We start from the raw sequence: 17,935 nt of genomic DNA on the forward strand, positions 1-17,935 counted from the left end.
ATCTTATCACATTAGAGGTATCATATATATTGGAACTATATGTCACAATATCATATCACATTAAAGGTATCATATATATTGGAACTATATGTCACAATATCTTATCACATTAGAGGTATCATATATTGGAACTATATGTCACAATATCATATCACATTAAAGGTATCATATATATTGGAACTATATGTCACAATATCTTATCACATTAGAGGTATCATATATATTGGAACTATATGTCACAATATCATATCACATTACTGGTGATACACAACACAGAAATTGTAATGGTATTAAGATTTGATAGATGTTTGTAGACGTTACTTAGAATAGTAGTCTCTGTCTATTTGGTTACAATATAAAACCTTTGTTTTTTTATATAGCACATGGTGAACCAGAAATATATTGTATATAATGCATTAGAAAATCAGGGCTTATGCTACGTATAATAAATAAGAAAATAATAATATCTACATGTCCTTTATGGGGCAGCTCTACAGATATTATGAACTTTTGTGAGAATGGTAGGTGTAAGTGAAGCAGTTTACATTTGCAACATGCAGAATGGAGAGAATGTTTGTATAAAGCTGTTTTTTTTCATGTGCTGTGGTTGAAATTTCATTGAATATTGTACTTGAGAAAATTGTACATGATGTAAGAACAAAGTTCACATGTACTAAAAAAAATCAGCCTGAATTAATGTAAAGTACACTATATTTAGCAGTTATTGAAATAGGATTTTTTTTGGCCAAACTTGACAATACCAGCTTCTGAAAGTACAATGAATGACTTACCCGATATATAAAAGGTAAAATAATTTATCAGATCTTTTTTTTACAATTTACCTTTGAAGTCCAGGATGTGTAAATGACTGAGCAGAGCTAGCAGGTTTTGAAAGTTGCACATCTGTATACTCTATAACCCATATTATATTATTATCAATCGTAAATCAAACAAAAGGGAAATAAAAGTTCTGGAATAGAACCTAAGATATACAAGGCCTTTTTTAAATAGCCAGAACAACCAGTGTGGAAACCAAGGGAAATGTTTTTTCTTTAAACATCTAACCCTATGCAAAATACGAAACTTTAGAGTGCCAACTGTAGTGCATCAGAATAATAGGGCCTATGCAGTTTGTTCCATTGATGATTTGAAGCAGATGATGTAAACACTCATCTTTTGACACATTGCTCAATGTCAGCTGTTGGCTTGTCCATTTTCAGTTGGGTTTATATTACAAAACATGCTGGTTACATCATGTACGAGGTCTGATACATTAAGAATTTTATTTTTTATGTTTATCTTTATTTTGTTTACATTTGATATAATTTTCATCTTGTAGATCTTCATGTTTTTTTATTAGACAGTCATACGTTCAAGCCATGTAAGAGGTGAGGTCACTCCATCATTATGTAACAAATACTCTGATATTTACTCAGTCATCTATCTTAGACTGCTGACATGTATAACAATCATGATATTCAGTATAGAAAGCACCTTGCTGAAAGCCATTACATTTAATTGTGTATGGAATTTTTCCATTTGTAACTGCATTCAGCATAGACCCAGTCTGTCTGCCACAGCATATTGTATTGGCAGGATAGACTCAGCCTGTCTGCCATAGTGTAATGTATTGGCAGCACAGACCCAGTCTTGTTGTTGTTGTTGTTGTTGTTGGGTTTAACGCCATTTTTCAGCACACGATAGGCTATACATGGCAGCCAGCATTAATGGTGGAGGAAGAACCCGGGAAAACCCCGGAAAGAACCACCGACCCACGAGAAGCTACTGGCAAGCTTTCTCACATACCCACATTGGCTGAATCTTAGACTCGAACCGATGCAGGCAGAGGTGAGACGGCAGTGATCCGTAACGAAGAACGCTTTAGACCACTCGGCCACTCGGGGCCCCACCCAGTCTATCTTCCATGGTGTAATATATTGGCAGATAAGAAGTGGCATGATTTGTTGGAATAAAAAATTAGTGGTGTAGATACTGGTCTTCTGGTGTATAATGCAACAGAAAATCTTTGTCTTCACCCATTTGCAGATGATTTTGTACATTACACAAGAAAATGCTTAGTAATTTATTCATACCTAACTATAGTGCAATGCAGTATGACAGACCAGCAAAGTCTCATAGCAATATATTTTTCCCCCAGTATTTCTGCTCAAAGCAGCTTTGCTATAGGAGCCTTGCTGAATGCCACATTTGGGTCAATAGTGGAACTCACCCTGTACATTGTTGCTCTGAACAAGGGGAGGTTACTGGGATCATCCTGTTATCCAGAGCTAGTCCGATCTGGCCTAACAGGTAAGAAAAGCACACTATCTTTGATTTTGCTTCTAGGCACAAAAATTAAAAAGTAATCTGTTGTACATGTTCTACTTAATTATGTTGCATACTCAGGTTATCACATACTCAGAATGTCACCTACATCAGGAATGTCACCTAATGTCACATACATCGGGAATGTCACCTACATGGGGAATGTCACATAGATGGGGAATGTCACAAACATGGGGAATGTCACCTACATGGGGAATGTCACCTACATCGGGAATGTCACAAACATGGGGAATGTCAGATACATAAGGAATGTCAGAACCATGGAGAGAATGTCAGATGCATAGAGAATGCCACATACAGAATATCAGATACACAGGGAATATGACATTCTCAGAATGTCACCCACATGGGGAATGTCACCTACATGGAGAATGTCAGATACATGGAGAATGTCACCTACATGGGGAATGTCACCTAGATGGGGGAATGTCAGATACATGGAGAATGTCACCTACATGGGGAATGTCACCTAGATGGGGGAATGTCAGATACATGGAGAATGTCACCTACATGGGGAATGTCACCTAGATGGGGGAATGTCAGATACATGGAGAATGTCACCTACATGGGGAATGTCACCTAGATGGGGGAATGTCAGATACATGGATAATGTCAGATACGTGGAGAGAATGTCAGATACATGGAGAATGTCAGATACATGGAGAATGCCAGATACATGGAGAATGTCAGGTACAAGGGGAATATAACATTCTCAGAATATCACATACATGGGGAATGTCACATACTTGGGGAATGTCACATCCTTAGAATGTCACGTAAATGGGGAATATCACATACTCAGAATGTTACATACATGAGAAATGTCACATACATGGGGAATGTGGAATGTGACACACTTGGGGTATGGTACTAATGTTGCCTTAGATGGACTTTGAAATGCAAAACCAGAGAACATAAATAAAAACAAGTGAACATGGATGAGCATCTACAGACCCTGAAATGGCATGGTTTCAATGAGAATAAATTAGGAAAAGTTATAAAAATAGCATGGGGGTGGGGGACAGGAGCAAAACCTTTTGTCAGTCTTTCAATGGTGATGCATTTGGTTGGGGAATAGGGGATGGAACCTTTGCCCCCCTCCCCGATAAGCAGAAAAAGTATTGATATATCAGCTTGGGTTATATTGTAATGTAATAATTGTGAAATTTCATTTGAAAATATTTTTGCTGTTGTGGAATTTAGTATAAAATTCTTATTGATAAATCCTATCTCAAGGGTTTTTTCTGTTAATCTTTAGGGTTCCATCCTATTAATAAATAATAAAAATGAGGGTCTTTCCTGAGATGCAGGATTCATGCTAGTATCCAAAATACTGTCCTTCCCAAAATGACATCCTCATATTTTCAAGCCATGCCTTTAATTCTTTAATTCTCCCCTAGTTTCAGAAAATTGCCACTTTTCAGATGGAGGGGGAATATTAAGGGGAATATCCAATCTTAAATATTTAAGTTTAAGTTGCAATATATTTATAACTTTTTCAATGGATTTAATGGCTTATAATTACTTAGTGATAAAAAAATCTCTTTTAGAAGTTTAAAAAAAAGAGAAATATGGACAAATGCAAGAAAAACTGAGGTCTTACAGTACTCAGATTTAAATCAACAATATAAATAAGTAATTTAAGAAGAAAATGTGTTGTGATAATGTCAAAGGCCTTGGTGATAATTTGTTACAAACCACTCTTTTATTTTTAATAATCCAAAAGTCTGGCTTATGTCTTCCTCACTTTATTATTAGCACATGATCACTACTCCTAATTATGATCAATGGGCTTGGAAGGAGAGAGATATTGATTGAATCATGTCTCATGCAGGTGTTTTTGGTGAATATATTGAATCAGAAACAATAAGCATCTATTGGCTTCAACTAGTCAGTATCAAACAGATTTAGCTGCTGTCTTAATTGGATGAATCAAATCTGACAGAATACAGCAATGAATTATAAACTTTTTAAATGAACTTTTATGAAATATTGGAATGGTTTACGATACGGTGATGAAGTACTGACTAGTAGCATCTGCTGAAATTTTCGAAATGGGTTTACAAGTGAAAAGAAAACAGAATGGTGAATGAGGTCAAAGGAACTTAAGGTAATGTATGCATTGTAAAGAAAATAGAATGCAAATGCAAAATCAAACAGCACATTTTTGGATGATAATCCAAGATTAGATTCTTTACTCCAACACATTATTTCACTCATTACAAACCATAACATTGTTATTTTTGAGATCGCAATCACCATTTTGATGTGATGACATCTTAACTCAGTCTGGTGGTTGTATTTGTAAAATACCATTACTGAAAATATAATAACCTTCAAACTTCTCAAAATCTACTCACATTGACCAAAATTGACAGAAGGCATCGTACCATGAAGAATTTTGTTTATTTCACGGTTCTTACAGTCTTTAAAAATCCTTGAAATCAATGGCTTGTATTGAAAGCAACTTGATTTGCTAAATAACTCAATGATTTTTTCCCCCCAAAACTTGAGAGAATACAGACAGTTCAGATTCAGTAAAATATATCACTTTGTAAATTCAGAATTTCTTATTTACTCATTTTCCATAAATAATTAATATATAAATGTGATAAAATTGGGTGGATCAAATGATACACAATATTGGTAACACCATATTGAAATGTATTCCTTTGCTGTAGTGTCATGTTAATTAATTATTAACTTTTCCTTTTACTTTTATCCCGACTTGTGTAGTAATGAAAAGTAATATGTAGAGAAAGTTCAGTTTCTTTAAGAAAGAATATTTCTTGAAAACTTTTCGAAATCTTTGAAAACTTCTTGGAAAATATATATGTGGCTGTATGAATTCAGGTGATGCCAATTCACCATCAAATATGCTACCATTAGAATAACCCACCCACCCAACCACACCGAAAAATCTGTAAACAATTTCTTATCACAGACTGGATCAACAGAATTTTACCAAATTTGATACCAAGCATCCAGAAATGAAGGTCTTTACAATTTTGTTAAATGACAATGATTCATCATCAAATGTGGCTGCATTGCTAAATAAATAAGAACATTTAAATGATCTGTCAAGAATTTGCTGAACAGAAGTGTACAAGATGTTCTTGAAAGCATCCTGGCATGAAGATCTTGAACATTTTTAAAATGATACAGATTAGTCATAAAATATCACCAAAAACAGAAAGACATTTAAACATTTCTTCAAAAAACTACTAAACAGAATGTGACTGAATTTTTTACCTTAATTTTCCTGGCATGAAGGTGTTTTAAATTTGTTTCAATATTGATATGGGTGGTCATTGTTTATTGGATATTGACTTGTATTTATGCATTGGTCATGTTTCTTAAACACAGTTTTAATTTCTTGTACTAGAAGGAGCTATTAGTTAATTAAATAAGTAAAATACTATTTGAAGTAATTAAAATCTTGTGTATAGACTCACTTAGAATCACACAGTGTTACTTTGTTCTCAGATTATATAATTAAAAAGATAAAGAGGTTAGATACTGCTTAAAAACATTTAAACAGATCCCAGGCATAAAGACTGTATCAGGCATAAAGACTGTATAAGGCACAAAGATTGTATCAGGCAAAAAGACTATATTTGGCATACAGACTGTAAGGCATAAAGACTATATCAGGCATAAAAAGACTATCAGGCATACAGACTGTAAAGCATAAAGACTGTATCAGGCACAAAGATTGTATCAGGCACAAAGATTGTATTAGGCGGAAAGACTATATCAGGCATACAGACTGTAAGGCATAAAGACTATATCAGGCATACAGACTGTAAGGCATAAAGACTATCAGGCAAAAAGACTATATCAGGCATACAGACTGTAAGGCATAAAGACTTTATCAGGCATACAGACTGTATCAGGCATAAAGACTTTATCAGGCACAAAGATTGTATCAGGCATAAAGGCTATATCTGGCATACAGACAGTGTCAGGTGTAAAGACACTATCATGGATTTGGTAGCATAAATTCATGTATAAAGGCTATCGAGCATCAAGACAATAAGATACAAAGAATGTATCAGGCATAAAGTCTGTATCAGGAACAAAGTCCATATGAGGCATAAAGACTATATCAGACATAAAGACTGTTTTAGGAACAAAAACTATATCAGGCATAAAGACTGTATCAGGAACAAAAACTATATCAGGCATAAAGGCTATATTAGGCATAAAGACTGTATCAGGAACAAAGACTATATCAGGCATAAAGACTATATCAGGCATAAAGACTATCAGGAACAAAGACTATATCAGGCATAAGGACTTTATCAGGCATAAAGACTGTATCAGGAACAAAGACTATATGAGACATAAAGACTATATTAGGCATACAGACTGTATCAGGAACAAAGACTATATGAGACATAAAGACTATATTAGGCATACAGACTGTATCAGACACAAAGATTATATCAGGCAATATGACTATCAGGTGCAAAGACTGTATCATGGTATTTGATGTCATAAATTCAAGTTCATTTCAATATGGTCTTTTGGTTCAGTTTTCTGAAAAAAAATACACAAATTAAATAAGTATGAACTTTGACAACAAAAAACATAAGATGGGTACTGTCTTATACAGTGTACTGTGTTATACAGTTACTAGTTCATCACCTATAGAAATGAAATTTTTGTGAAGAACTCCAGTACCAGCCATTCCCTAAATATAAAAATTGCTCAGCATGATTTGCCAAAATGGTCGTTGGATACAGGAATTTTAATGCTTACCACTGAAATTATACTTTTAGCTGAAATTGACATTAATTTACAACCTCAGGATGACTGATAGACCATGCTGAAATAGACTGATTGACCATGCTGAAATACTGACTGATAGACCATGCTGAAATTGACTGATAGACCATGCTGAAATAGACTGACTGATCGACCATGCTGAAATAGACTGACTGATAGACCATGCCGAAATAGACTGACTGATAGACCATGCTGAAATAGACTATCTGACTGATAGACCATGCTGAAATAGACTGACTGATCGACCGTGCTGAAATAGACAGACTGATAGACCATGTTGAAATAGACTGACTGATCAGCCATGCTGAAATAGACTATCTGATTGATAGACCATGCTGAAATAGACTTTCTTACTGACAGACCATACTGAAATAGACTGACTGATAGACCATGCTGAAATAGACTATCTGACTGATAGACCATGCTGAAATACTGACTGATAGACCATGCTGAAATTGACTGATAGACCATGCTGAAATAGACTGACTGATCGACCATGCTGAAATAGACTGACTGATCGACCATGCTGAAATAGACTGACTGATAGACCATGCCGAAATAGACTGACTGATAGACCATGCTGAAATAGACTGACTGATAGACCATGCTGAAATAGACTATCTGACTGATAGACCGTGCTGAAATAGACTGACTGATAGACCATGTTGAAATAGACTGACTGATCGACCATGCTGAAATAGACTATCTGATTGACAGACCATGCTGAAATAGACTTTCTTACTGACAGACCATACTGAAATAGACTGACTGATAGACCATGCTGAAATAGACTATCTGACTGATAGACCATGCTGAAATAGACTGATTGACCATGCTGAAATACTGACTGATAGACCATGCTGAAATTGACTGACTGATAGACCATGCTGAAATAGACTGACTGATAGACCATGCTGAAATAGACTATCTGACTGATAGACCATGCTGAAATAGGCTGACTGATCGACCGTGCTGAAATAGACTGACTGATAGACCATGTTGAAATAGACTGACTGATCGACCATGCTGAAATAGACTATCTGACTGATAGACCATGCTGAAATAGACTGACTGATAGACCATGCTGAAATAGACTTTCTTACTGACATACCATACTGAAATAGACTGACTGATAGACCATGCTGAAATAGACTATCTGACTGATAGACCATGCTGAAATAGACTGACTGATCAACCATGCTGAAATTGACTGATAGATCATGCTGAAATAGACTGACTGATCGACCATGCTGAAATAGACTATTTGACTGATAGACCATGCTGAAATAGACTATCTGACTGATAGACCATGCTGAAATAGACAATCTTACTGATTGACCATGCTGAAATAGACTGTCATATTATTCTTAATTTTGTTTAAACTAAAAAATAAAGAAATTAAAGAATGTAACACCTTAAAAATGTCTTTACTGACCAATAGTAAGATAAAATTTGTGTAAGTTATTTTATAGTCGTCAGAATTATTTAAATTTTATATTTTCATCACTAAGATTCTTTAGCATTGAAATGGTTCATTTTTCACATTACATAATAATTACTACATTAGAAACCCATCTTTCTGGTATTGTGATGCCAGATTTGTACATTGCTAAATCCTGAGGCATCTACATGGCTCTTCTGGATTAAGTTGCTGCACCTTTAGTACACTGTGTTGTAATGAATATTCATTTAGCATACTGCATCTTCTATTAAATTAAATCAGTTTGTCTTCATGTTGTTACAATTATGAAACATTGAATAATTTTGATATTTTGCTCAGCAAAGGTTATGGAAATGATAATCATTCAGCTTGTTTGATAAATTCCATTGGAAATGAACATATATTTGCAGGAGAGCATTGAATGTATATTTCTCATGTCCATTAAAATGCCAGTTATCTGGGTCTCCAATATGTCTCATGTCCATTAAAATACCAGTTATCTGGTCTCCAGTATTTCTCAAATCCATTAAAATACCAGTTATCTGGGTCTCCAAGTTTTTACTGACATTAGCAAAGTACGATAGGAGTCTTTTTACTCCTTACTGTGTGTGTGATGTGTTGGCATTATGTTAAAGTTGGGTTCTTTGATCATTATATGGGTTGCTTTAAATTTGTGTTACTGCTGTATCATATTGATTAATTGTTTCAGTGTCATTCTTGTTCTTTCATTATAATATTTTGTTTTTGCACCATTTTGTTGGTACATCACAACATTATATTGTTCTTTTGTTACAGGAACAATACTTGGAAGTATTTTGTTTATACCTGTAAGTATCTTTGCTTTAAGTATTCTTATAAATACACAAAACTAAATATGTATTTTGTCCGAGTTGGTGGAAGGAATGAGTTTGAAATGGCATAGATACAGAAACACATTGAGGGTGTCAGACTGAGATTGACTTGTATGTCATATCAATAAATTCATGTACTCTTCACAGAAGCAAACATCAATGCATTTCATATGTTTATTACATACATCCTCTTTGATGCTTTCCAAATACTGTTGCTTTGTGAATAGGACTCATGGTAAATACTTACACATCATTATTAGAAGGTGTGTTAGGTATCACAATGAATTCATATCTTCAAGGTCATGGTCATATCTTAATATGTTTAAGTTGTCCATCACAATTTCTGTTCTGATTTGTTACCTAAGAGCTGCATGAGATTAAGGAATAAAACCTGACAGGTAATATTATATATCATTATTAGAAGGTGTGTTATGTACCACATTAATGGACTGCTCCGGTGGCCTAGTGGTTAGAGCATCTGCCTCGGATGCGGGAGGTCATGGGTTCGATCCCCAGCCGAGTCATACCAAAGACTTACAAAAATGGTACTAACAGCTTCCTTGCTTGGCACTCAGCATTACAAGGTTAGTGTTAGGACTGGTCAGCCTGGTGTCATGATAATGTGACTGGGTAGGACATCACGCTACATGTCTGCAACATGATGCCACTGTGCTAGACATCACTAAAAACTGCCACACTGCAGACATCATAGCGATATGACTGAAAAATTGTTAAAGCTACGTTAAAAATCCAAATCACACACACACACCACATTAATGGTTTCATCTTCATGGTCAAGGTTACAGGTCAGTATTTTTAAGTTTTCTCTCAAACTTTCTGCACTATAAATTTCAAGGCCTTTCATCTTCAGAGATGATATTTTTTATACTTATACCCTACCATTCGAAAGTGTCTTGGGTGTCATGTTTAGAGTTGTATATTCCATCAAACATTCCTTTAATTTTTGTTGCTTTGGAGCCATTTAAGGTTAAGGAATGAAGCTTGATATATATGGGGTTCCTATCCTCAAATTCAAGGTCTCAAATCAAGGTTTGAGTTATATTTTGCCTTTTGCTGTGTAATTTAAACTCTGTTTAAGGTGAAAGAATGAAATTTGCTATACTATGTTGTCCACAGAATATGTGTTATATTGCACATTTGGAGACCAGTCTTCAAGGTGAAGGTCACAGGTGTATATTTCACAGCAGCTTGTGTTGCTGCTTTATATCTTAAAAGGCATTTGAGGTTTGGGATATACCATGGTACACTTTAAGGTTAAGGGCATTGATCAATTTCTTCAGCTTTTATGTACTTTTACATAAGTACACTCTGAGAGATGGAGACATGGAAACATGGTTATTTTTTTCTATGCCAGCATAGAGCCCAGTCACAAGGTCAGTCAGATGTCATCACTGTATATTTTTGGTGATCTCACCACAGCTGGCAGGAGCCAAAATTTAATTGAATATGCTCGTTTATGTTTACAGTTCCTGGCAAAAAGTATCATATTTCTTTTGTTTTAAGGGTGTATGTATGATTATTGGTGGGCTCAAATACCAAATGCAAAGCTTCAACCGAAAGTCTGCTAGTGTCACAGCCCTTCTTCTGTTTGTGGCAGTTGTAGGTAAGTCTGTGCAACTGTGATGGATGTTATTTAACACAAAGATAATCAGATTTTATCATAAAATAGTGCTGTTATTATCACTTTTTATCTTCATATTCCTCTCCATAAATGTTGAATGTATACTTACAGTGTTCTTTTGTCCATCTCCCTTCTGAATCTGTTTTTTTATTAACTGTATCGGTCATAGAACAGAAAAACTTACAAAATGGTTTCTCATCTGTTGTCTATTGTCTGAAGAGACAAGAAACGTGGTTACTGTCAACATCAGTGTAGCACAAGTTTGTTATCACTACTCATCCTAAACTATTTGGAGGAAGGCAATTCAACTTTACACATATTAATGTCATAGTCTTTTTGGACTGAAATGAAAATGGTGCTGCTGGGACATCGAGTATAGCCCACACAGTGGTCATTGTATAACTATCGTTATTGCTACTCCTGCCAAGTGGATGGTCATATCAAGAGTGGGTTTTCACTAAAGGATTTCTTATTATGCTAAAAATCGTCCTGATCGGAGCTCAAATAACAAGATTTTTAAGATGGCTGCTGTGGTGGACATATTGGACATTGGATCAACACCATTTTTCTTTTGGACTAACTAGACATCGTAAGAAATCTTTTGGTAAAAACCCATGTAAATATGACTTTCTGTTCAGGAGAAGTTGCAATAACAAGAATTTAAGATAACTGTCATGAAAATCTGATCACTACTTCTCCTAAATGAATGATCATATCAGCATGGGGTTTTCTCTGAGAAACATTTTATGATTTATTATAATGAATAGTTGGTTGTAAATGAAAATAAGGGCAATTGGAAATCCAATATGGCAGCCACAAGGGTCATCTGGAAAATCTTATTGCTACTTCTGCTAAATGGCTGGTCATATCAGCATTGTGCTGTCACCACAAGACCTCTTGTGATGTAGAGTTGATCCCAAATGGAAATGTTACACATCTGATATCCATTATGACCACCCAAGGCAGCCATTATCTCAATCATCCCAAATGGAAATGGTACACATCTGATATCCATTATGACCACCCAAGGCAGCCATTATCTCAAATGGTACACATCTGATATCCATTATGACCACCCAAGGCAGCCATTATCTCAAATGGTACACATCTGATATCCATTATGACCACCCAAGGCAGCCATTATCTCAATCATCCCAAATGGATGGCTATATCAACATGGGTTTTTTCACCAATAGACTAATTACGATAGGTTGTTTGTCCTAAAGAAAAATGGTGCTTGTCATATAAACAATATGGCTGCCACAACTATTGTCTTGCAAATCTTACTGCTACTCTCAGTGAATTGATTTGTCATACTGACATGGGGTTTTCACCAAAATAATTAAGATTATGTCTGCTTTTGTCTTATGGTCCAAATGAAATGGTACTGATCTGATGTCCAGTATGTCCACCACAGCAGCTAATTTAAAACTTGTTTTTGCTGAAAAATGGTTTCAACACTCTACAGTTGAAAGGGAATGGTCTTATCTTAAGTTACTGGAAATTCTTTTCCCCTAATAAAGCATTAATTCCTTTGAGGAACTCTTGTTTCTCTTGTTTCCTTCATTCAATCTAGCCAACCTGGTAAATTTTTCCATTTGGAGGTGAATTGTTTTTCATGAACTCATTTCCAGATCTTAGTAAATTTTCAAGGCAAGTTGAGATCTTTGAGATATTTGGACACTTATGAGCTGTCCATCTACAATGTTTTTACTTGCACTGATTGATTCTTCGTAAGCTGAAACCTGGACCTGTGTATGTTTCAGATAATTTATATAAACATGGTTTATAATTTTATTCATGTTCTATCCATACAATCCTACAGTGTCTCATGTACATACTTTACTCAAATTTTCAATACCTAATAATGTAAATTCATGTACTTTATGGGTATCTCGTGTACAAACTTTACTCAAATTTTCAATACCTAATACTGTAAATCCATGTATTTTATGGGTATCTTGTGTACAAACATTACTCAGATTTTCAATACCTAATACTGTAAATTCACGTACTTTATGGGTATCTCGTGTACAAACTTTACTCAAATTTTCAATACCTAATACTGTAAATTCATGTATTTTATGGGTATCTCGTGTACAAACTTTACTCAAATTTCCAATACCTAATACTGTAAATCCATGTATTTTATGGGTATCTCGTGTACAAACTTTACTCAAATTTTCAATACCTAATACTGTAAATTCATGTATTTTATGGGTATCATGTGTACAAACTTTACTCAAATTTTCAATACCTAATACTGTAAATTTGTGTATTTTATGGGTATCTCGTGTACAAACTTTACTCAAATTTTCAATACCTAATACTGTAAATCCATGTATTTTATGGGTATCTCATGTACAAACTTTACTCAGATTTTCAATACCTAATACTGTAAATTCACGTACTTTATGGGTATCTCGTGTACAAACTTTACTCAAATTTTCAATACCTAATACTGTAAATTCATGTATTTTATGGGTATCTCGTGTACAAACTTTACTCAAATTTTCAATACCTAATACTGTAAATTCACGTATTTTATGGGTATCTTGTGTACAAACTTTACTCAAATTTTCAATACCTAATACTGTAAATTCATGTATTTTATGGGTATCTCGTGTACAAACTTTACTCAAATTTTCAATACCTAATACTGTAAATTCGCGTATTTTATGGGTATCTCGTGTACAAACTTTATTCAAATTTTCAATACCTAATACTGTAAATTCATGCATTTTGATGAGTATAAGTTTTTGTAGTTTTGCAATGAAATTACATTATGTTTGGCAGCATAGACTGGGTAAGAAGCCATATAATTTCAACAGAAACGGGATTTTCACTACTACTGGTCATAAACCCAAAAGATTGTGGATGGTCTCTTGTCCATCCATTAGCACAAGTTTGTTGTTGCAACTCCTAAATTACTTGGAAATTTGCCAATGAACTTTACATGCACATTCATCCCACAGGTGGTCCTAAATGGAAATGGCACCACTTGGACATGCAGTATGACCACCACAGCAACCATCTTATAAAATTCTGTTATCACTGAACCTCCTGAATAGATGGTCCTATGAACATGAGTTTTCACTGTGATTTCTAAATTGGTCCTTAATGAAAATGGTACTTATCTGACATAAATTATGACTGCCATAGCAGCCATCTTGAAAATCTTTTTGCTATTCCTGAATGAAGGTCGTATTAACATGGGGTTTTCAAGTTGGTCCTAAATATGGATGGACAGGTAGCTTGCCTGGCCACCAGGACCTGGCTGGGTTTTGAATTATCTGAAAATACCTGGCCTTGCCAGGTTTTAAGATAAAAATTATTTGAACTTACAAGGCACCAGACATGTTGCACAACAAAAGTTTACCTACTTGTCCATCCCAAGCCTTAATTGTAAATGAAAATGGTGCCAGTGTGACCTTCAATAGGATCACCATTATGGCTATCTTGAAAATCTCATAGCTTCTTCTCCTAGATGGCTGGTCATATTGATATTGAGCTTTCACCAGAAAACCTTGTATAATGTCTAGTTGGTTCTAAATGGAAGTTTTACTTATCTAAATCCAATATGGCAGCAATCTTGAAAGTCTTGTTATTGTTACTTCTCCAGAATGGAAAGTCATATCGTCATGGGGTTATGGGAAGTCATATCATCATGGGGTTATGGGAAGTCGTATCATTATGGGGTTATGGGAAGTCATATCATCATATCACGGGGTTATAGAAAGTCATATCATCATGGGGTTATAGAAAGTCATATCATCATGGGGTTATAGAAAGTCATATCATCATGGGGTTATGGAAAGCCATATCATCATGGGGTTATGGTAAGTCATATTATGGGGTTATGGGAAGTCATATCATTATGGGGTTATGGGAAGTCATATCATCATGGGGTTATGGGAAGTCGTATCATTATGGGGTTATGGAAAGCCATATCATCATGGGGTTATGGTAAGTCATATTATCATGGGGTTATAGAAAGTCATATCATCATGGGGTTATAGAAAGTCATATCATCATGGGATTATGGAAAGTCATATCATCATGGGGTTATGGAAAGTCATATCATCATGGGGTTATGGAAAGCCATATCATCATGGGGTTATGGAAAGCCCTATCATCATGGGGTTATGGTAAGTCATATCATCATGGGGTTATGGAAAGCCATATCATCATGGGGTTATGGTAAGTCATATTATGGGGTTATGGGAAGTCATATCATTATGGGGTTATGGGAAGTCATATTATGGGGTTATGGGAAGTCGTATCATTATGGGGTTATGGGAAGTCATATCATCATATCACGGGGTTATAGAAAGTCATATTATCATGGGGTTAAAGAAAGTCGTATCATCATGGGGTTATGGAAAGTCACATCATCATGGAGTTATGGGAAGTCATATCATCATGGGGTTATGGGAAGTCATATCATGGGGTTATGGGAAGTCATATTATCATGGGATTATGGGAAGTCATATCATCATGGGTTATGGGAAGTCATATCATCATGGGGTTATGGAAAGTCATATCATCATGGGGTTATGGAAAGTCATATTATCATGGGGTTATGGGAAGTCATATTATCATGGGGTTATGGAAAGTCACATCATCATGGGGTTATGGGAAGTCATATCATCATGGGGTTATGGGAAGTCATATCATGGGGTTATGGGAAGTCATATTATCATGGGATTATGGGAAGTCATATCATCATGGGTTATGGGAAGTCATATCATCATGGGGTTATGGTAAGTCATATCATGGGGTTATGGGAAGTCATATTATCATGGGATTATGGGAAGTCATATCATCATGGGTTATGGGAAGTCATATCATCATGGGGTTATGGAAAGTCATATCATCACGGGATTATGGAAAGTCATATCATCATGGGGTTATGGAAAATCAAATCATTATGTAGTTTTCACTTCAGGACTTCTTGTGAGGTCTTGTTGGTTCTGAATTAAAATGGTTCTCATCTGACATCCATGGTGATCATTGTGAAAATTTTTGTTACTTAAGCAGAAAGACATTTTGCCAGGGTTTTTATCAGAAAAGTTCTTATGCTGTCTTGTTGGTCCTGAATGAAAAGGATGCAGTTGACCTCAATATGGCATGCATGAATTATTTCCTACCCTAATTTAAAACACTGGACACAACAATAATACAATTGATTCTGCTAGATCAATAAGCATAAATGAATAATCTTTCTAATGATAAGATTGTATAGTCCTCTGCTTGATCTCAGGTCACAATTAACATTTTTTTTAAAAAACCATTACCTAAAGGAAAATAACCCTCTAAAAAGTTTTTAACGTTTACAAAATAAACTGGTACTTTTTATTAGAAAGAGTATTACTGAAATTATAATATATAACCTGGACAATGTTAGGTAAACCAGGTAAATTGTTGGGGAATTCCAATAACTTAGACCTGCACCCAAATAAACATATTTACTTCTATTAATAATGATCTTTATATTTAACCCTTAAACATGGAGAATATTTGAACTATGTTGTTTACAGAAAATGCAACAAATCAACAATCCATGTCAGTAAACTTGATTTTGGACAGTGTTAAGTTGAGCATACAATCTTACATTACAGCAGCATATAATGAAATAAAAACAATAATTAAAAAATATAACAAACAATGCAAATTAAATATACATAACTCTTGTCACTACTCCTCTTGAATGGATGGATATATTGACAAGGGGTTTTCACCAAAAGACTTGCAATGATGTATGCTTGGCCCTAATGAAGTCATTATGACATTCAGTATGTGCACCACAGCAGCTAATTTGAAAATCTTGTCACTGCTTTAGAATATTGGAAATGGTTTCAACACTCAGCAGTTAAACGGAAGAAATGGTCTTATCTTGAATTCCTGGAAACTGTTTTTGCCTAAGAGAGCGTCAGTCCCTTTGAGGGACTCTGTTATTCTGTGCCATCAGGGGTTTTGAAAAATTAGCCAAACTGGACAGTCTTTGTTGGTTTCAGAGGTAGGACATCATCTTAAACAGTGATGAGGTGCACAAAACATGATCAGCATACTAGTTTCAAGATGTCTGTCATGTTGACCATACTGGATATCTTCGTGAGAGGAATGCAGCTTTCAATTTTATGCCATCAAAATTAATTTTGCAAGCATTTAATTTTTGTTTCTTGGTTTATATTTTGAAAATACAGCACTCTTGCATTATAATACAGTCTGTTGGAGCCATGGAGTATACCACCCTTATGATGGTCAGACTGCCTTATAATGAATTATGCATAAAATGTTATTGTCACTTAATGAAATGGGACCCATGATCATATTTGCTTTAAAACAAGGACTCTTGTTTTAATGAAAAGCCTTATAGACGAGGAGTGTTATACTTTATTTGCAAATCAAAATTCATTTTTACAATGAATTGTTTCTCATGAGAGTATGTATATTAGCATTTGACAATTCTTTTTTTTCAGGAGTATTTGCTCCATCCTTGTTCTACAAGATACTAGAATCTGGTAATTTTCACTGCATGAGTTGTGAAAATGTGCTGATCCCAGCTGGGACAAATAGTGCTATGACTTTCATCCTAAACTGTACTTACTGCTCCAGTGTTGTGGTAAGGGCCCTAAAATAAATGTCAGTTTGTATTATCTAAATTTTTAATTGGTCCTGAATTATTGAAAAAGAAAGCTATTTTTTTCTTCTGAAATTGACTAAGTTTTATTGAGGACGTGCGCACTTTTGTTAGTCTAAACAATATGTTGTGATGATGATGAGCTTTAATTTGTTGATAAGAAGAAAAATCAGTTACATGCCATGAAAAATTATTGTGCCATGTCATGCTTAGAACAGTAG

General features: G+C 34.9%; 1 protein-coding gene across 1 annotated transcript in view; it reads left to right on the top strand.

Moving 5' to 3' along the window:
• Positions 1–17,935, top strand: part of LOC149797470 (uncharacterized) — a 116,078-nt gene that overhangs the window by 61,138 nt on the left and 37,005 nt on the right. The window contains exons 12-15 of the mRNA XM_089962280.1: positions 2,159–2,310; positions 9,374–9,405; positions 10,954–11,053; positions 17,554–17,696. Coding sequence (XP_089818406.1) covers positions 2,159–2,310; positions 9,374–9,405; positions 10,954–11,053; positions 17,554–17,696 — 427 coding nt within the window. The remainder of the gene's footprint in view (positions 1–2,158; positions 2,311–9,373; positions 9,406–10,953; positions 11,054–17,553; positions 17,697–17,935) is intronic.

This window comes from Sinohyriopsis cumingii, chromosome 6 (assembly GCF_028554795.1).
Source record: "Sinohyriopsis cumingii isolate HCF-2022 chromosome 6, ASM2855479v2, whole genome shotgun sequence".
Classification (NCBI taxonomy): domain Eukaryota; kingdom Metazoa; phylum Mollusca; class Bivalvia; order Unionida; family Unionidae; genus Sinohyriopsis; species Sinohyriopsis cumingii.